The sequence below is a fragment of the Panthera onca genome, chromosome A3 (assembly GCF_046562875.1).
Source record: "Panthera onca isolate mPanOnc1 chromosome A3, mPanOnc1 haplotype 2, whole genome shotgun sequence".
Lineage (NCBI taxonomy): Eukaryota > Metazoa > Chordata > Mammalia > Carnivora > Felidae > Panthera > Panthera onca.
In genome coordinates this window covers 35487478-35508657 of record NC_138341.1, presented here as the reverse complement: position 1 = coordinate 35508657, position 21180 = coordinate 35487478, and the positions used below count along the sequence as shown (strand labels likewise).

The window sequence follows — 21180 nt, the reverse complement described above, 5'->3', positions numbered from 1 at the left end:
ATCTGTGAGACACAGCCCCAGGGTCTGTGTCACCTGCTGCCACCTCCCAGATGTGCAGCTGGCTCTTGGGGCAGTGGAGACCCTATCCCATGACTTGATTCCCCCTCTTCTCTGCAGCTTCCACGTCCCCCCCCCCCCCATGCACCTTCCAGTACTGCCTGCCCCGCCCAGCCCGGCATGAATCAGAGCCCTGGGGCCTTAGCAGGGCTTTCCTTCAGCTCTTCCCCAACTGGATCTGACCACTTCCACCAGGGCTGGCAGGACTCAATCCCGGACCCAGCCAGGAGCACCCAGCCACCTGTGGTGGGAGAGGAAGGCCGTGATGGGCACTGGCCTGCCTTCCTGGCCCCACCAGGCTACCTGTTGGTCCCTGGGCAAGCCCTGAGCTCCCACATCTCCAGTCCTTCCCAGGGGCTGGCACCACCCCCCCTCCGACTCTCCAAGGTCCACTCACCTTTCACCCACTGCCCTCGCAGAGAGAAAGAGACACTGCTTTTCAAGTTCTTTGATGCTACGTCCACAGTACCCCTTTCACGCTCAGAGAGGTACTGAGGTGGGGGTGGATGGGTTTGCTGCATCACGCACCCCTCCCCCACCGTCCTATGGAGCACACATCCCTTCTCTGTCCCCAGTACCCGGCCAAGATTGCTGAATGACGAGGGGGAGTGGCAGCCTAGCGTCCACGGATGACCTCCACAGGAGCCTTTCTGAAGGTAGGGCCAAATGAAGGCATCCCCGAGGGGTGCCCTTGGGAAGAGGGGCCAGGGGTGGGGGGGGAAGTTGACCTCGCACCATCTTTTCCAAAGAAAAGTCTTTTCCACCATCCCTAACTGTGAGAGCACAGCAAGAGACGTGCCACCTTAGTTGATCGCGCTGGAGCCACTTATCCGGGTCCGAGAGAGGACACTGGCCCCAGATTCTCCTGTGCCAGAGTTCCGCAGGGACGACGCCCAACTGGGCTTTGCACCCCAGCTTTCCCCAGTAGCCGCAGCCTTTCAAATCCCCCGAAACCCCCCCCCCCGTGTGACCCAACCCCTTGACTTTCCCAGGCCCTTGAGCCACGCCCTCTATAATGTAAGGCCACCACCCTCTCCTCCATCACAACTCACCCGACAAAACCCCAACCCTGGTCAGACCTAAATAACCCCCCCAGCTTTTACCCGAGCAGCTGCTCTTTCCGGTGCAAAACACTCACTGCATCCACTGGCCTCGCTTTAAAGTCAGGACCACACATCTCCAGACTTCCCTAGTGTGCTCACCTTTCCCACTCTTCAGAATCTGCATCCCTCTCCTCCTCCTCGCCCCGCACGCCCTCCCCCACTCCAAGCTGTGACTTTGCCTCGGACTTAGAAGATGAAAGCCATTAGGCAGGAAGTCACCCCCACAAGCTCTTGCATCCGAGCTCCATCTCTGCTCCGAGGGCAAGTCCTGCGTGTGTGTCCCGAACCCTCTCCTATCCCCCAGGACTCTGCTCCTGCAATTATCACCCTCCACGGTCACTCCTCCCCTGCTACAGGGCCAGGCCCTGCCCTGGAAAGCCCTCTATGTCCTCTGTAGCTGCTGGCTTCTCAAGCTCTTTGCTGCACGGTCTCTAACTCCTCACATTCTCTCCTTGACCCTGTCCTCGGCTGAATCTACTGCTGGTGGGTCATTCGGGACTCATGCCCGAGTGTGTCCTCTTAATTTTCTCAGCAACATTTTAGACAACAGACTCTTGCCCCCCCCCGGGGACACTGCAGGCCTGACTCCCTCCTTACCGCTCACCCCTTCCTTCTCAGCCCCCTCTTCTCCCCCAAAACTCCCAATCACCGATTCTCACGGAGAGTGGTTTTTGCCCCTTCTCCTCCAGGGACATTTGGCAATCTGGCACTTGAAGAGATTTCTCGATTGTCACAAGAGGAAGGGGGCGCTACTGGCACCTGGTGGGTAGTGGCCAAGGGCCCTGCTAAACACCTTACAACGTACAGGACGGCCCCCACGACAATTATGACAGAAAACACTAGTAACGCGGAGACGGAGAGACCCTGGCCTAAATGCCGCAGCACCCCCGTTCAGTCCTGGGGTCCCTTTTCTTCTGGCCCCAAACTCCTCTTGGTAGTTTCCTCTAGCTCCACAGCTCCCACCTAGAGGCTGAGGACTCCCCAAACTACATCTCCAGCCCTGAACTCCAGGCTCATTCAGCCCGCACACTCTCTCCTCTCCTGAGGTCCCGGTGCTGTATGTGGGACCCTCACGCCTGCGTCAGTCACAAGTGTGGTTGCCTCAACCTCCAAAACATACTCCAGAAGCATCCACTTCTGCCCATTTCCAGTCCCCATCACTCTGGTTTGTACAACTGTAGTTAGTGGCTTCCACCTGTTCTCCCTGCTTCCGGTCTATTTTCCACGGAGCATCCAGAGTGATTTTTTTTTAAATCCTGGATCTTGCCCCTCCCCTACTTAGAACCCTCCAGTGGCTGCTCCCTGTTGCTCCTGGAATAAAACCATCCCTCACTCACCTTGCTCTGCCAACATCCCCCATCCCACCTCATTTCACCCCTCCCATCACACCTTCCTTCTTTCTGCCTTAGGGACTTTGCACTGGCTATTTCCTTGGATTTTTTTTTTACGAGATAGTCCCTCCTATCATTTGGGTCCCAGTTGAAATACCAACCTAAAGGAATGCCCCCCCCCAATCATTTACCAATCTTAATCACTGTCCTTATTTATCTAATCACGGCCCATCCCTCTCCCACCCCCGAAATAACCTCCACAAGAATAGAAACCCTGCCTTGCCCACCATGTTAGTCCTGGTGCCTATAGCCGAGCCAGCCTGGCACGTAATACAACCGATTCTGTCCAATGAGTGAACAAATTGATGAGTGAGCCCACATAGGTATGTGCCTGGGGATTGAGGAATAGGCCACAGGCCAGGGTAACAGCCCAGGGCCCCGGCCACAGCACACCCCTCATGCCAGGGCTCCAGGGGCTGGACCCCAGGGGCAGGGTGGCGCCTGTGGAACAGACCTGGAGAAGGGGAGCTGTAGTGATAGGTGGCTCCATGGGGGAAGGACAAGGGCAGCCTCATCCCTGATCACCCCCAAAGAAGAGGGCAAAACACTCTTCCCCTTGAGCCGCCGGGCTCAGCCAGCCCCACCCACCCTCTGGAGAGCCCAAATTCTGAGACCGAAAGCCATATCCTAATGGAGGCTCATCATGGGCAGCCTCTAAGAACGGGGAGGGCCTCCTCGTGGTCACCAAGCACATCACCTGCTCTGACCTAGGGTGACCACTGAGAACCCCCAGCCCAGAACCAGAGGCCTGGCTCCACTACTTAGACCCAGAGATGCTAAGGCGGCCACACTCATTTCTCTGATAGGCTGGGGCACTACATTACATTCTCGATCTTTGCTTGGGAATCTCCCAGGGGAGCTGTCACCCTGCGAGGAGCACGTCACCCACTTTAAACTCAGACAGTCCTCCCCTCGTGTCTGGGGGGGGCAAGCAGAAGGACAGTGTTTCCCCCACCCGACGGTCCTCCCCTCGTGTCTGGGGAGGCAAGCAGAGGGACAGTGTTTCCCCCACCCGACGGTCCTTCCCTAAGGCTAATCCCTGAGACCAGGCCCCTATTCAGTCTGAGAAAATCCGTGAACTCAAGACTGAAACCCAAGAGAGACTGAGGGCAGAGGCTCCAGGCTCCTGCAAGGATGCCCCCCCTACCCCGACTCGGCCCAGGAGGCTGGCAAAGGCCAAGCTCTCCCCCAAACTCAAGCACAGCAAGCCTCAGCCCTGCGCTGCTGACCCTCTGCTTCCCCGCTCTCCACCCCAAGAAAGTGGGTGTAACCACCTGAGGGTCCCTCCCAGGTCAGTCAGCAAGGTTAAATGCACTCAGGCACAGCCCAGTACCTAGCTCCTGGAGCAAGTACCCAATTTTATTTTTGCCTTCCCCCAAAACATGTGAGGAACTTGGCCCCACGGGGCCAGGGCACAGGCCCCTACTTCCCTCCAGGCAGGGCTTCCTGGGGCTTCTGACAGTTCATAAGGATGGTGCCACTCCAGCTCTGGGGGTGTGTGTGGGGGTGCTCCTGGCCTGTCAGCCCATGTGGAGACCTTATTAATTCCTGGAACAGCCCTCACACAGGAAGCAGGAGACAGGAATAGGCATTTGCTGAAGGAAGATAAGCAGGGTGACCAGCCCCCTCCCCTACAGCCCCTTCACACCTTCCAGGGCCTCCTCTGGCCAAGTCCCTGTGTGGAAGGGAAGGGTTCTTGGAAAGCAGAGCAGGCTGGGAAGGAGCTTTGAGTCCTAGGTTCAGGGGCCTCACATTCTTGCTGAGTTTCCCCATTGTGCAGTGTTAGAGGGTGCCTCCAACCCTTCCTCGTCGCCCCATGGAGTGGCATCCCTGCCTCTAGAACCTTCCTGCACTGCAGGGGAGCAAGCTGAAAGCCTCCTGGGGAATAAGGCTGGAGGTTACAGCCACAGGACAACACTCCTAGCACCCAGACATCAGGGACAGGAGACTTCTCCCACGAGCCATGGGCTCCCCTGCAAGTCCTGGCCCAAGGGAGAGACAGAGGCAATACCTTAGCATGCTGGGAATGCTGTGACTCACCTACAGAATGATTCCCAGGGGACTTCAGGGCTGGAACCTGCCTCTGCCCCCCTTTCCAGACCCCTGGCCCTGGAGCCCTAGAGAATGTCACCTCCCCTTCCCAGCAGCCTCCGGGACTAGGGCAGAAGTTGAAAGCAGGCAGAACCAGGCAGCTCTTGACTGGCCTGCCTTCCCCGGATAAACCTAGAAGTCCCTTAGAAGCCCCTAGTCCCTAGAAGCCCTTAGGAGAACATATGGAGAAGAAAGGGGCAGAGGGAGAGTCCCAGGCCTCACACAGGGTAGCCAGATTGGGGCTGGAAGACAGGGTACTGCCCGGAGGGGGCTAGGGGCTACTCTAGACGGAGATGCCCTTCCCGGTTGGGGACAGAAGCCATAGGCTCGACTTCTGCACATCCCCCTGAAAGGACTTTCAGGTACATGTGCTCCTGGGAGAGCTGCTCCCCAAAGCCTCCTGGATGGGTCCTGGCTGGTCTTCTGCTTCCGGAGAAGCAGTGAGTGGTACGGAGGGCACTTGGGCCAGCCAGGACCTCTCTAGAGCCAAACCAGGAATGCCTGCTCCAGGCCTGGAGTTGAGGGAGGAAGCTGGGGTCTGAAGCAGCCTTGCAGAGGCCCCCACACCCAACTTTCTCAGCGCAGGGAGCTTCCAGCTACGTGGGCTCTCTCCAGGCCCTGCAACAATGCGCTGGGCTCTAGCCTTGGAGCCACTGGGGTCGGGGCGCCCAGATTCTGCCGACAATGCCTTCAGAAGCTGCTGCAGGTATGGTCTAGAGGCAGGAGTAGGGCTCCTACCATTGCTGTGGGGCTGGAACCCTGAAGCAGGAAAGACAGGAGGTTATGGCCCGGAAACACAGCAGGAAAACGTGTGGCCCAGCTGTAGAGAGCCAGAGTGACCTTCAGTTTCGTTCATACGGATAGCTCAGCTCATCGGAGATAACCTGCCTCGCCCCTGCTTAACGCTTTCAAGACCCAAATTCTCAACCCACACTTAAGGACGAGGACGACAGAACTCCTCAGTCACCACCACAAAGGCCCTCGGGCTCTCTTCCATGGTCTCCCACTCATACCCCCGAGCTGCTGATGGTCAAGCCACCAGATAGCTAAGGGTGGAAAGCACTGCAGCCCTCGCCATTCCGACACCTCCTGGGGTCCTCTGTACTGAGGGACACCCTGCTCTCACCACCCCATGTCTGAAGCCTCCTATAGAACTTTTCCTGGACTTGCAACCACCTGCCAAACCCAGAGCATCAGGAGGACATTACTGAGCCCTGTCAGGCCCATGTCCTTAGTGAGACAGGCCCTCTTTGCTCTTCCCTGCCTCTCCTGGACCACCGCTGCCACCCACTGCTTTGTAAACCTCTTCATCTTAAGCCCAAGTTATCTGGCCAGGCCTCTCCACCCTCTCAGTGCTGCCTCTCACCCATCACCCCTGCCCAGGCGCTGAAGGCTTCATGATGAGCCCACCCTTCCATCAACAGACCCTGACCAGGGGGGGGGTGCCTGGGTGGCTCAGTCGGTTGAGCATCCGACCTCGGCCCAGGTCATGATCTCACAGTCTGTGGGTTTGAGCCCCGTATCAGGCTCTGGGCTGACAGCTTGCTCAGAGCCTGCAGCCTGCTTCAGATTTTGTGTCTCCTTCTCTCTATCTGCCCCTCCCCCGCTCATGCTCGGTCTCTCAAAAATAAATAAATGTTAAAAGAAAAATAAAAAAATTAAAAAAAAAACAGATACTGACAAAATCAGAGCTGATCGGCTTCAAACAGTGACTCTTCTCCCCCCTGGTCCCATTGATCTCACAGTTCATTCCCTGCTCCCCACCAGACCTGGTCAGTACCAGAAACCATCGCTGCAGAAGTCTGGGTTCCTGGCAGCCCACGCCTATATTTCCAGCTCGCTTGTTTAAATATCACAACGATCTAGCCCCTTGAGCGTAGGGACTCCGAGGTCTTCCTGCTTACAAGCTCCTCACTTCCAGATCGTTCTCCTCATCTGACTTGGGCTCCACACGCTTCACTGCAATTACACCTCAAGCACCGTCCCCTCTGTCACACCTGCCCACAAAACCCCAGTCCTGGAGAACCAAGTCACCAACCTATGCCATGCCTCCACCTGGCTGCCCCAGCACCACCCACAGCCCTGCAGGGTATCTCTAGCTGGTTTCTTCTCCCGCAGCCCAGTCGGCAACATCACACCCTTTCCCTTCACATCCATCCCCTTCTCCCCAGCCTCGAGGCTGGTGACTTCATGTCATTCTCTGTGACCAAAGCCCTCAGAAGTGCATGAATCTGCACCTCAAGACCCACATGCAAATTTAGGTCTGCACCTGTCTTCCTTCTCATTAGGACCAACGAAGCTCAGACATATCCTTGGAGACCTATCCACCAAGGGCATCTCCTACCCAAATGTTCTAGATATGCATCCTTCTGCCCTCTGAATCCAACCTTTCTCTTTCTCCATTGGGTTATTTCAGCATCCAAGCATGCTTGAATGTCTGCCATCATGGTAAACCTTCCCTAGACCCACAGCCCCTTCCAGCCACTTCCCAATTTCATTTCTCCTAATAGTCCAACCTCAACAATAGTTACCCACAAAGCTCTTGCCACATTATCTATACTTATTAACTTCAAAAAGTATGCAATATTTGATATTATGTATGGGAAATAATAGTCTAAGAAATGGTGCTAGAGGGGCACCTGGGTGGCTTAGTTGGTTAAGCATCCAACTTCAGCTCAGGTCATGATCTCATGATTTGTGAGTTTGAGTCCCACATTGGACTCTCCACTCTCAGCACAGAGCCTACTTCTGTCTCCCTCTTCCCCCCCGCCCCCAATGACTTGTGCATGCTCTCTAAAAAATAAGTAAATGACAAAAAAAAAATAGTGCTAGAACTGGGTAGCAAAAGTCACATGCAAAAGATTTAGGATTAAATCTTCATGAACTTGGCTTAGGCAAAGGCTAATCAGATAGGACACCAAAACCACAGTAAAAGAACAGGTAAATCGGACCCCATCAAAATTAAAAATGTTTGCATTCAAAGGACACCATCAACCTAGAGAATGTGAGAAAATATTTGCAAATGATAGGTCTGATAAGGGACATGTATCTAGAATGCACAAAGAACACTTTCAACTCAGCAATAGAAAGATAACCCAAATGAAAAACAGGTAAAAGGATCAAAACCCACTTCTTTGAAGATATGCAGATGGCCGATCATCTGTATGCAGTGCAAATCAAAATGCCAATGAGCTGCCATTTCATACCCACTGAGGATAGAAATAAAAGGATAGATAATAGCTAGTGTTGGCAAGGGCATGGAGAAGTTGGAACCTTCGTACGCTGCTTGTGAGAGTGAAAAATGATACAACCAATTCGGAAAACAATTTAGCAATTCAATCTGGAGTTACCCTAGGACCCAGCAATCTACTCGTAAGCATATATCCAAAGGAAAAGACATAGGTTCACATAAGTTCCTGTAAACAAACATTCGTGGTAACGTGAATCATAATAGCCAGAAAGTTGAAGTAACTCAGACGTCCTTCAACTGATGAACGGACAAAACGTAGCTCATCCATCCAAGTTGGAGTGTCATTTGACAGTAAGAGAATGAAGTGTTTCTATAGGTTGCAATATGGATGAGCTTTGAAAACATGAAGTAAAAGAAGCCAGTCACAAAAGATCATGCATCCTAGAATTCCATTTACGTAAAATTTCCAGACTAGGCAACCCTAGAGAAAGCATAGAGCCATGGTTACCTCGGGGGGTGCTCACGTGCCACTTACTGGTTATGGGACATTGGCCAAGTCAATTAAACCCTCTAAAAAACAAAAAAAGAATAAAAAAAAAAAAAAAAAAGAAGTCAAACTGTTTACCAAAGTGGCTGTAACAATTTATACTCCTGTCCACAGGGTATGGACAGGACATTACTCCATTTTCTTATTAGTATCGGGTATTATCAAGTTTTTAGATTTCTGTTAATTTAAGGGGTAAAAAAGCGGTAACATTGTGGTCTTCACTTGCCATTTCCTCAATTATGAATAAGGTTGATGGTCTTGTGTTTATTTCCCATTTGGTTTTTTTCCCCCCATTAGGTCTCTTGCCCTTTTTCCTGCTTTGTATTTTGCTCAGCATGTGTTTATCTATATTATTATATATTAATATGTAATATATATCATGTATTTTAGATACAGTTATGGGTTGCAAGAGTTCTGATTTGTAACCTGTATTTTCACTCTGTCTTGATAAGTAGCTATTATGTCATTACAGTAGAAGTAGTAGTTATTATATAGTAAGAGTAGTTACTAATGTAGTTGGATTTATGAATCTTTGCAGTTTTATGGTTTGCTTTGTGTCTCATTTAAGAGCCTGGGGGGCTCAGTCAGGTAAGCGTCCAACTTCGACTCAGGTCATGATCTCACGGTTCATGAGTTCAAGCCCCACGTCAGGCTCTGTGCTGACAGCTCAGAGCCTGGAGCCTGCTTCAGATTCCATGTCTCCCTCTCTCTCTGTCCCTCCCCCACTTGCACTCGCTGTCTCAAAAATAAACATTAAAAAAAAAAAAAAGAAATTCTGTTTCTATACATCTACCTTTTAACATCCTTTTGCTTCCAATAATTTAATAGGTTTGGTTGCTTTCAATGTAGATAATCATCGTCTGTGAATAGTGACAGTTTGCCTCCTTTCCAATACTCAGATTTTTAATTTTTTTTTCTTGCCATACTACAATGGCTAAGACCTTCACTACAGTATTGAATAGATGGGACAACAGTGGAAAAAAACCTGTTTTGGTCCTGAGTTTAGTGCTTTAACATTAAAAAGGATTTTTGCTCTGGGTTTTTGGAAGATACTCATGTTAGGGTTAAGAAAGGGACCTCTATTCCTAAGGGTTCTTAATCCTACGTGATCATTTTCACATATTTTGTTTTACATGTCTTGTGGTAACCCCAGTGATTTTGTCCTGCAGCCTCAGTCCCCCACTTTACCCTCATTGACACCACCTCAATATAGGATCCTTCCAATTTCTCAAGTCACTCACCTCTCCCACGGGGACTTTGGCCACTTGGGCTGCAGTCATAAAGCCTGAGGACCCGTGTGATGTCCGAGGTGCTCAGGTTCCATCGCTGGCCAATGTGGACACTGGGAGCCCAGAGCGGTGTGATAGTGGGCAGCCCACGCCGGCTGAAGGCAAGCCTGAAACCCAGTAGGTGGGGACCTGAATCCAGATCACAGCGGGGGCTGGCTGGGCAGTGTAGAAGGAAGGAACGTAGAAAAGGAAAGGGGGTCCTCACCTCCCATAGTGCATCACTGATGAGTAGTCATAGGGCACCAGCATGTTGCTGCTCCGAGATTTGATGAAGTTGATTTCAAAGCCTGGGAAAAACAGAAACCAAAACCAACAAAACTTGGTGATAAGAGAAGAAGGCAGGGAAGGGAGGGGTGGGGTGATAGGGGCCTTCGAGGTACTTGTACCCTACCTGAGCTGACAGATCTAAAACTACAGCCAGATGTGCCCCCCTCCCAGTACCAACCAGTCCCTGGTCCCCATCTTCTTGGTGCTTTCACTGCCAACTCCTGTCTTCCCCGCGATGGGTCCAGACCAGCACTAGCTGATGTGGAAGCACAGGGACCTCACAGCTTCCTAGAGCTCACTCTGCTTCTGTCCCCTGTCAAGCTCACCAGTGTGCATCTACCTTTACAGAACAGCTCCCGCTAAGTCAAATGCTACGCAGGGTCTCTGATGCCCCCTACCCGCGAGATAGAGTACCTACCCTTCAACCCAGCTTTAGAGACCCACTCGCCCATCACCTGCTGTTGGGCTCCCACTCCCCAGCAGGTCACCTTGTTCTTCCTGCCTCAGGCTAGCAGCACCCATCCCCCAGGTTCAAGTGAAACACTCCCCCGCTGGCTAGAGCACCATTTCCCCCATCAGTTGGGTCCCCCAGGCCTGAGAGGGACAAGATTCCCTCCCCCAGCCGCTGTCCTGCCCTTCACAGTGAGCCTCTGAATAAACAGCCATACCCTGGGTATTTGCTCTCCCAACACCCCCCAGGCCCCGCCAGCCTCTTCCACAACCTGCCATACCAGCCTCTAGAGCACACTTACCTCTTCCTTTTAAAAACCCTTAAGATATTAAACAGTTTTGAACTGGCAACATATTCATCTGGTTTAAAAGTCAAAAAAACAAAAGTGACACAAAAACAGATACTCAGATCAGTGGAACAGAAGAGAGAACCCAGAAATGCACCCACAAACATATGGCCAACTCATCTTTGATAAAGCAGGAAAGAATATCCAATGGAATAAAGACAGCCTCTTCAGCAAGTGGTGCTGGGAAAACTGGACAGCGACATGCAGAAGAATGAACCTGGACCACTTTCTTACACCATACACAAAAATAAACTGAAAATGGATGAAAGACCTCAATGTAAGACAGGAAGCCATCAAAATCCTCAAGGAGAAAGCAGGCAAAAACCCCTTTGACCTCGGCCGCAGCAACTTCTTACTCAACACGTCTCCAGAGGCAAGGGAAACAAACAAAAATGAACTATTGGGACCTTGTCAAAATAAAAAGCTTCTGCACAGCAAAGGAAACAATCAGCAAAACTAAAAGGTAACTAATGGAATGGTAGAACATATTTGCAAACGACATATCAGATAAAGGGTTAGTATCCAAAATCTACAGAGAACTTATCAAACACCCCAAAAAACAGATAATCCAGTGAAGAAATGGGCAAAAGACATGAATAGACACTTCTCCAAAGAAGACATCCAGATGTTCGACACATGAAAAAATGCTCGACATTACTCATCATCAGGGAAATACAAATCAAAAACCCCAATGAGATACCACTTCACACCTGTGAGAATGGCTAACATTAACAACTCGGGTGACAACAGATGTTGGCGAGGATGCAGAGAAAGAGGATCTCTTTTGCATTGTTGGTGGAAATGCAAGCTGATGCAGCCACTCTGGAAAACACTATGGTGATTCCTCAAAAAATTAAAAAGAACTACTCTACGACCCAGCAATTACACTACTAGGTATTTATCCAAGGGATACAGGTGTGCTGTTTCGAAGGGACATATGCACCCCAATGTCTATAGCAGCACTGTCAACAATAGCCAAAGTATGGAAAGAGCCCAAATGTCCATCAATGGATGAATGGATAAAGATGTGGTGTGTATATACAATGGAGTATTACTCAGCAATCACAAAGAAGGAAATCTTGACATTTGCAGCTACATGAATGGAACTGGAGGGTATTATGCTAAGCGAAATTAGTCAGAGAAAGACAAATATCATAATACTTCACTCATATGAGGACTCTAAGATACAAAACAGACGGACATAAGGGAAGGGAAGCAAAAATATAAAAAGAGGGAGGAGGACAAAACAGAAGAGACTCATAAATATGGAGAACAAACTGCGGGTTGCTGGAGGGGTTTTGGGAGGGGGGATGGGCTAAATGGGGAAGGGGCACTAAGGAATCTACTCCTGAAATCACTTTTGCACCATGTGCTAACTAACTTGGATGTAAATTATAAAAAAATAAAATGGATTAAAAAAAAAAGTAAAAAAAAAAAAATGTTGAGCTATGTGATAAACCTCCCCCTCTATCTTCCTTCCAAGTTCCCAGCTCCCCACCCCCAATTACAGTTATTAGTTTGTATATCTTAGTTTGTTCTACACATGTCAACTAATACAAATGTATTCTCATTTTTCTTCATCCTTTAGAATTTTTTTTTATTATTTGGCGGGGGGGGGGGGCGAGAGGGGGGCGAGAGGGGAATGAATCTTAACCAGGCTCCACGCTCAGCACGGAGTCCTATATGGGGCACAATCTTACAACCCTGGGATCATGACCTGAGCTGAAATCAAGAGTCGAATGCTCAACTGACTGAGCTACCCAGGCACCCCTCATTTCTCTTCATTCTTAAACAATTTTTCCCCACTAGAGTACCTGGTGTCTTAACCTGTTTTATGGTTAAGGTTGAGTTTGAGTGTCGTTGGTTTTCTAATTCATTAACTTCTGTCTTTAATTTCATTCCCTCCTGCTTTCCTTTATTTTATAAATTGGACTTAAAAAAATAGAAAAAATTAAGTATTTAATTTTTTCTATTTTTATTGATAAGAATTTAAGTCTACACAATTTCCCTGAACACTGCTTTAGCTGTGAATGATTAGTTCTAATGTGTTACGATTTTTTTTTTTTTTAAGAACTCCTGCAATTTAACCTTGGAACTAAAAGAAAGGATTATTGTTGTTTTTTTAGACTTGAACTTCCAAGTATAAGAAGTTTTCAGTTTTGATTTGTTATTTTCTACTTTGCATTTTACATCACCAACAAAACACTTGAATTAACTTTTTCAAATTTGATATTTTTCTATCATATGGTAAGTTTTTGCAAGTATTCCATGAGCACTTGGAAGGATTATAGTCTCTGTTTTCAGGGTACAGTCACTATCATCACCCCCTTCCTTAGACTAAGCTCTGATCTCAAGCTTCATCCCTCCTCTCATTATCAGGTGCTACCCAAGTCTCCCCCAGAACACCCTTTCTCTGGGGCTCCATGAATGCGGATCTCTTGAGCAGCAGCCCCCTGCCTACTTGACCTGGTTCCCTCCACAACAGCGGAAGTGCTCATGCCACAAGTTCTCCACTTACAGGAAGCCTTTGAACCCTTCCCCTTTTATACCCATTCCTCTAGACCAAACCCCTTATCATGTATCTCCTCTGCTTCCCTCTTTCATGAAGGGATTGTCTCTACTCTTCTCGTTCCCTGAATCAGGCTCTCCCCCCAACAAGGGTGGGATCCCACCATTACGGGGGTCAGATGGCCAGCACACAGCTCCTGCTCACCAGCATCCGACACAGTGGCCCACTCCCAGACCAGCCTCGGCTTTGCCCCTGCCACCTGTCAGGACATGGCCCCCCGTGCTTCCTCTGTCCCGCAGGCCCATTGGTGCCCATCTCACAAGGGCGGAGCCTCCTGCGTCTGGCAGATGGAAGGCTCGGGGCCCGGAGCAGCAGTATCTGGACCACCTCCAGGTCTCAAAGAGAAGCAGGAGCCCCACCTTCCCAATGGTGGACAAGCAGGTGGTAAGAAAGATGGATAACCTCTTCTAAAGTGGCAGGCAACTCTTCAGGCCCTGGCCAGAGGCTGCCCTCTCGCCCCGAGACCCCCAGGTCCAGCGTGGGCTGTGCACGATTTGCCTTACCTGGAAGGATCTCATTCCAGTTGACACGGATATAGTGGTCCCGGTCAGCCCGTGAGTGCTCATGCCAGAAGCCCAGTACGTGCATGAGCTCATGCAGGACAATGCCTGGGCCCTTCTGGAGACATGTAGGTGCCAGGGATACCACCTGCATCCCTCCACTGCGTCCCACGCTGGAGAAACACCTGCAGGGCCAGGAGAGGACACTGGGTAGACACTAGCCCAGAGATCCAGAGCAGACCCAGGCCCCTTCCCCCTCCTCCCATGTCCTGGGATGAATGACCATCAACGGGTAGTCTCCATCCTGGATTCTAGTCCCAGGTTTGCAATTCCCAAGCCCCTTCACCACTTGGGCATCCGTGAAATGGGTACACTGGAACTCATTACCAACCCGAGGTACAGGGAAGATGTAGACATGAATAGGAGCACAGATACCGGAAGCGGCTCATTGAATGAGCATCCCCATCCAGGGTCCCCAAGTCAAAGTTTTCACACATGATCTTAGGTCTCTAACAAGCTAGGAAATGGGTATTGCCGTTATCCCTGCTTCCACAGAGAAGGCAGGGGAGCCTCGCAAGATAAGGCACTTGCCTGGCGTTGGGTGGTTCCTACACTCTGAAACCCAGATCCAAGGCCAGGTGTCTCCCATGAAAGCTGTCCCCATTCACCAGACCGTGAAGTCTCCCCAGAGGAGGGTTTTGTAAGGGACATCAAGCACCTGATTCCCCTCCTTCTCCACCTTCTGCCTTGGGTATTTGTAGGTCTAACTCCCACAGGGCAGACCACTCAAGGGGGGGTGGGTGGGCTTTGGATCTGGGAAGACAGGCCCCCAAATAGGTTTTAGAGAATGGCCTAGTTAAAGCCAGGCTGAAGGCAGAAGAAAGCCGAGGAACTCCCCCTGCACATGCGCGCTTATGCATGGATACGCACGCCCCCAGGAGTACTTACCCAGACATGGGGACGATGGAAATGAAGTCTCTCTGGCCCTGGTAGGCAACAAACCTGACGCATGTGAAGCGTTCAAACTCGGCAAATGCCTTTAGGAAGATGTCGCGGCTGGCTTTATCTGGGGAGGCAACACCCCGGCTGAACCTCCCACCAAGACCCCAGAGCCCCTGTGACCCGTTGGGAGTCCGCGTGCAGGGTGAGCACAGAGCTTCAAATCCCTCTTCCAAAATGGAAGGTCAAGAAAGGGGAGGGGTGCCTGGGTGGCTCAGTCGGTTAAGCGTCCGACTTCGGCTCAGGTCATGATCTCTCAGTTTGCAAGTTCGTGCCCTGCGTCGGGCTCTGTGCCGACAGCTCAGAGCCTGGAGCCTGCTTCGGATTCTGTCTCCCCCCTCTCTCTCTCTTCCCCTCCCCCACTCATACTTTTGTTTTCTCAAAAATAAAAATTAAGAAAAAAAAAAGGGGGTAGCCTGGGGCTCAGGGAGGAGGTAGAGAAAGCTGGGTCCCAGACAGGCCCCAGCTCTGTGACCTTAGGTAGGTCCCTGTCCTCTGGACTGGTCTTGAAATGGGTCAGCTAGTCCTTGGCTGTCCCCCCATCAGCTCTTCTGGGGTTTTGGCCCTCCCAGCTCAGGAGGCTCACGGGAATAAAAGGGCTTCTTGTGGAAAGGCTCTTTGGTGGTATCCGTGAGGAGAGGCAGAGGGAAGAAACCCAGAGAGGAGCCCAGGCTGCACAGGGAGGAAGGGGTCGGGGCCGGAGGGAGGCCCACGGCTCCCAGGACCCAGAGCACATGCTTACTCACCGTATCTGCTGGAGATCAGGAAGGGGACCTCCACAACCTCCCCATTCTTGGGCCACTTGTTGCTGGTAGTTGAGAACAGCCGCAAGGGACTCTGAAGAGAGAGGGCACTTTAGGGACCCCTGGGGAGTCCTGGGGTAGGACTAGACCCCTGGGATAGGACTAGACCCCTGGGATAGGACTAGCCTAGCATCTTGCCCCCAATGGTGCCAAATCTCAGGCCATAAGAACCCTAAAGATGTGAGAAGCAGGACACAGGTCCAGGAGGGTGAGGAGGACATCAGAAACAGGACAGAGCGCTGGGAGATGTGGGGGCCCGCTAGGTGAGCCGTGGTGACTACCACCACCCTTTGTGCCACACAACAGAACTTGTTACCGATTGTATCCAACAGAAAAACAAAACTGCTTGTTCCCAACGAGGCTAACGAGGCATCCCAGCTCCCCAGGGGGGCCTAGTTCCAAAGAGCTCAAGGGCCCACCAGCAGCCCCATCCTTCCAGAAACACAGCGGTCAGCCGAACATCCCTGAATGTTAGGGCTCATGCTAAGGCAACACCCCTGGCCTCAGCAGCTCCTCTTTCCACTCTTCCAGCAACCAAAACCGTTGGAGGCACGGGCTTCACGGAAGCCCAGCAGGTCCTGCCCCACTGGCTACCACAGGCTTCGCCGGATTCCGCTCTTACCCTGGCCTCACTGAATAACCGGAAACAGGGGCCTCACCCCACCCCCAGGGCTCCCACCCAGCCCCAGCCTTTGACTCTGCAGCCCAGCCTCACGCTGTGCCCTCAGTGGGCGGTCACCAAACCCCAGAAGGGTATTGCTGTCACCAGGTCGCAGTTCTGGTCTGGGCACCTCTGCCACCCAGTCTCCTGAAACATGGCTCTGTTCCCCTGAACACCGTGCATTCTCGGCTCCCTGGCAAAGTCACCCCAGTTCCCACCCAGCCTTCTGACTCCACCCCTCACCTCCCACGGGGATGGGGTCCCTGCCTTACCTCCCCAAACCGTGGCCACCACCCCGGTGTTCACGACCACCACCGCCCTACAGCCCCACCAGCCCCTCTGCCGATCTGTGCTCATCTCTTCCTTCATTCTAGTACTTTCTGAGCACCCCCCCTGGGCACAGTACCAAGCTGGATCTTGAGGGCTCAAATGCCCTCCTTCAGGAAGCCCTCCGAGGCCGATTGCTGTTACCACTGTAGAAGTTACCCTCCCTCCTTTTCCCTTCAGTCTGGCTAATTGTGGAACATTCACTGTGACTTTAGCAAGAAGGGGGGCGGGAGGGGGGAGTCTATCAAGCTACGAGCGACAGAGACAGGTCCTTCACACGTCACACCCCCATGACACCAGAGGCTGGGCTCGAAGGCCTCCAACAAGATCGTGAAGTTATTTACACAGATGTGTATGCTTGCTCACCGGCCGGAGGATGTCCCCCTCGAGGAGGAAGCTGCTCTCTGGGGTTTCCTCTGGGATGAGCCCTGGGAAGGAAGGGAAGGAGTGTGTGAGCCCATGCCCCCCAGAATCCAGACTCTAAGGACAGGCCCCAGAAGCAACCCCAAAGTCTGTCCTTCCTGACTCTGAAGCTGGAGCTTCCCTGGGCCCCCGAGGCTGTGTGGCCTCAGGCTAGTCACACGGCCCCTCTGAGTCTCCCGTCTACATAATATATATGGCCCCTCGGCCCAGTCACATCTCTCCCTTGCTCAAACACGGCCCAGAGCACCTGCCACCCACACACCTCCCTCTGCGTTTGAGCCTCTCTGCTAATCAGAAGCAGACTTTTTCTCCAGCTGTCTCCTTCACCCCCCTCTCCAGCACAGGCCATACTCTAGGAACATGCCCTGGACCCCCCCCCCCCCCCCGTCCTACCTCATCCCCCCTCTAATGCCCGCCGATTGGTAGGATATTCAGGACCCTTTCGGGGACAAGTGAAATTCCAGCTCACGCCACCACAGAAGGGAGGGAAGTCTGGATCCGGTTGAGTCTGCCTCCCCCCGCCCCCCCCCCCATCTCAGCTAGTCTCTGCTTCTGTCTCCAGCCTCCGTTTCTGCCACAGCCCCGTGAGGAGTCTTAGAGGAGGGTCTGGCACCCTGGCGATACCTTAGGTCAGGTTCCCTAGAAGCAGAGCCTGGGCTGGGGAGGCACCCGCAAGCGATTTACTGAGGGGTGCTGGGGAACACCCCGACTCCGCCGGGGTGCAGCCCCAGTCTGATCCCACAGGAGCTCTGGACCCCAAATGGCACCACAGATTTGTTCCACTTTGAGGCAGGGGACTGACCCGTGGCCCACAGGAGTCACGGCGGGCCGCCTTGGGCAGGGGAGGGAGTGGCTTCCTAAGCATCCCTGGCAGAGGGCCTTCAGCTGCGAGGCCTTAGTGGCCCACATTCCTGGCAGCTGGGGCTGGGGTGTGCTTCCCGGTAAAGGGCCTCTCGGATAGCAGTTGGGCTCCAGCAGCCCGAGCTGAGAGTATCCATGGCAGCCCAAAATCAATGCCAGGGAAGCCTCAGATGGGTTCTGGCTACCTCCAGACCGGTCACAGTTACCAAAAGGTCGCACGCTGCCCTGAGGCTCCGTAGCTCCGGGGCTCCAAGTCGGTTCAGACCACAGGGTAGCCGCCACGTTCGGGAGATCCCCATCCCTCCAAAGTCACCCCCCGTCCCCCCGACACTTCGGCTCCAACACCCGAATTCCAGTATTCCCCCCACCCCCGCAGCTTCATTCCAGGTTATCTATACATTCTCTTTAATTTTTTTTTTTTAACTGTTCATTTGTTTTTGAGAGAGACACACACACATACAGAGTGCAAGTGGGGGACAGAGAAAGAGGGAGACACAGAACCTGAGGCAGGCTCCGTGCTGACACGGGGCTCGATCTCACGAACTATAAGATCATGACCTGAGCTGAAGTCAGATGCTTAACCAACTGAGCCACCCAGGCGCCCCTAGACGTTCCCTTTCTTCAGCGGGGATCCCCAGACAGGAAGGCCATGGGCCTCATGCCTCTTTGTGTTTATAGCCCAGCTCATACCCTCACACCTGCAGCCTATCCTGCACCAGGTGGCTGACATCTTTTCGAACATCCGCTGATGACTTAGTTTAACACCAGCCGGAGCATCTGAAGACCCACGTTTTTATCGGGACATTTTTAAAAACGTAGGCTTTCCTGGGGCGCCTGGGTGGCTCAGTCGGTTAAGCGGCCGACTTCAGCTCAGGTCATGATCTTGCGGTCCATGAGTTCGAGCCCCGCGTCGGGCTCTGGGCTGATGGCTCAGAGCCTGGAGCCTGTTTCAGATTCTGTGTCTCCCTCTCTCTGACCCTCCCCTGTTCATGCTCTGTCTCTCCCTGTCTCAAAAATAAATAAAACGTTAAAAAAAAAAAAAAAAAACGTAGGCTTTCCTCCCTTCTTATAAAAGCAACGATCTCATGGAAAAGATACAGAAATACAGACTTTTCAAGAGTTGCCCATAGACCGAGGAACTGCTACTCACCCAGAGCCCAGTAATCTGGCACAGTTCCAGCTCATTCTGCTCATCCGCGTGTTCTGCGTGGTTTTCACCACACTACATGGACAATTTCGTAGCCCCTCACCCCACAAGAAGACACAGCACCCTCACCTTGGTTAATGGCAGGGATGTCCTTGTCCCAGGATGTCTGGGTCCCCTCGGGGTTCAGGCCCTCCGAGAAGCTGGTTCCACAGGCTTCTGAGCAGCTGGAGGCTGAGGGTGCTCCTAGGATCAAACCTGGCCCAGATGGGCACACACCCATGATGCCCGAAGTGCCCTCATTGGCGAGAGAGGACAACAGGGCCTGGGGGGTGGGGGGTGGGGGCTGGGTAGTATCAGACCACAACAGCCAGGCCCTTCGCAAAGGCAGACCCCCAGAAAGTAGTCCTGGGAGACTGCCTGGCCTTCCCTCAGTCCAAGCTGATAGCAAGGCCTAGACAACTTGAAGGAGCTCCTTTAAGGGGACCAACACTGGGTTCCAAAAAGCAGCCCCAGGCTCTGAATAGCTGTGTATATGAGATAGGGGAGGAAGCAAAAGAGAGAGGCGGGACCAGACCTCAGGCTCTAACACTGAGGGTGAGCCCGGGCTAGCTGCCCCGACCCCATGCCTCCCTTCTCAGCCCAGGCCTCTGGAAATCAGACTCAGATCGAGCAAGCCTAGCATGACCAGCAAAACAAGGATGCCTGAGGGCCACACCTGCTACCTCCTGCCAGGCAGGCCCTCTGCTTTCAGGATCTTCAGGATGCCTCCCCTTGGTGCCCCCTAGGAACTGATTTCTGGGAACATCCCTGGAGAGCCCATTTTCTGCGCCGTTCAGATCCCTGCAGGCTCCAGCCACACCCTTCTCGCCTCTACTCAGCACTCTGCAGGCTAGCAGCCCACTTACCTGGCAAAGAGACCAGACCCAGCACCCAAGGCCAGAGACCTCCCATATTCATGCTATGGTGGCCCCCCGCGGGCCCTGCAGCAAGCGGGAGCATGACTCCCAGGCGAGGACAAGCCAGCCACTCCCACCCCCACTCCCACGCTTAAATAGCTGCGTCTCCAGCCCCCACCTGCAGCCTTGCCCCAACCAACTCCACCTGCTGCCCTACCCATTCCTACCTGTGTTCCCCACCCCCAGCCCTACCCACCCCTACGTGTGTCCCCCACCCCCAGCCCAGGCCGAGCCTTCTGGACCCTAGTCAACCCTTCCCAGCCTGGCTGAAGTGGGCAAGAAGGCAAGCATCCAGGCACAAAGCGCCCTGCAGGGAGGGAGGGGCCCACTTGGGAGTGTGCCTCTTCTGAGGTCCCCTCCCACCACCAGGGGGCAGAGGAACACCACAGAAGGGTGCTGAGGTGGGCGCCCTGGCGTGGACCTCATCCTCCAATATGTGGAGACCCGTTCCTGCCCCCGCCCTGTGCGCAGACATGGGGAAAGCTGCCTGAGACCCTGAGGCACCACAGTCTGTCTGTGGGAGGAGGGAAAGGGCACTAATTTTTATAAGCGGACAATCACAAGCGTAGGGATCAGGAAAAGTTTACACGCTGAACGCCCGGCGTAACCAGCACCCCAGAGAAGCCTGCCATGTGGAAAGGGGGATCTCTTGCATATCGGGACCCTCGCAGGGACACTACCCCTGTCATCCCCCACAACAGCCTTGCAAGACTGGCATTTATCCCCATTTGGCAGATCCAGAAACTAAGGCTCCTTACCCATCTCCCTCCTCCTCTCTGCTCCTTGGCCTCTGAAGAAGCCCATTCTCAGAGCTTGGTCACCAAGGGTCCCGCCTGGATTTAAATCCTGGAGGTGAGGGATTTGGGGACCTCCCCAGCCAGTGCCCAGTGAAAAGAAGCAACAGAGACGAGGCAAGGTCACCGGCTGCCGTCCACAAGTGCCTCTCCGCATCCTGCCGTGCCTAGAACCCAGCATTTCTCAAAGGACAGGAGTCAGAATCACAGGGAGAACAGACAGGTGCCCCTGGTGCCTGGACACAGTATTAATGTGTGTAAAAATGCATGGAGCTGGCCGCTTCGGATGAGTGCTTTGTAAAATAATCGTAATAAGAATCGCCCTGCTTGGGTAGAGCAACAGATTCTCAGTTGAGAGATACAGTTTGACTTGAGGACATTACGTTAAGCAAAATAAGCCATTCACCG

General features: G+C 52.7%; 1 protein-coding gene across 1 annotated transcript; it reads right to left on the bottom strand.

Annotated features, from left to right (window-relative positions):
* Positions 1 to 709: 709 nt before the first annotated feature.
* ASTL (astacin like metalloendopeptidase) lies at positions 710 to 20105 on the bottom strand. The gene is made up of 9 exons (XM_060653935.3): positions 19928 to 20105; positions 19152 to 19277; positions 16958 to 17019; positions 15547 to 15637; positions 14750 to 14867; positions 13805 to 13986; positions 9874 to 9955; positions 9621 to 9775; positions 710 to 5401 (listed from the first exon to the last, which is right to left on the bottom strand). The coding sequence occupies exons 1-9, from the start codon at positions 20019 to 20021 to the stop codon at positions 5001 to 5003; spliced, it is 1311 nt and encodes a 436-aa protein (XP_060509918.1). The 5' UTR covers positions 20022 to 20105; the 3' UTR covers positions 710 to 5000.
* Positions 20106 to 21180: the final 1075 nt, after the last annotated feature.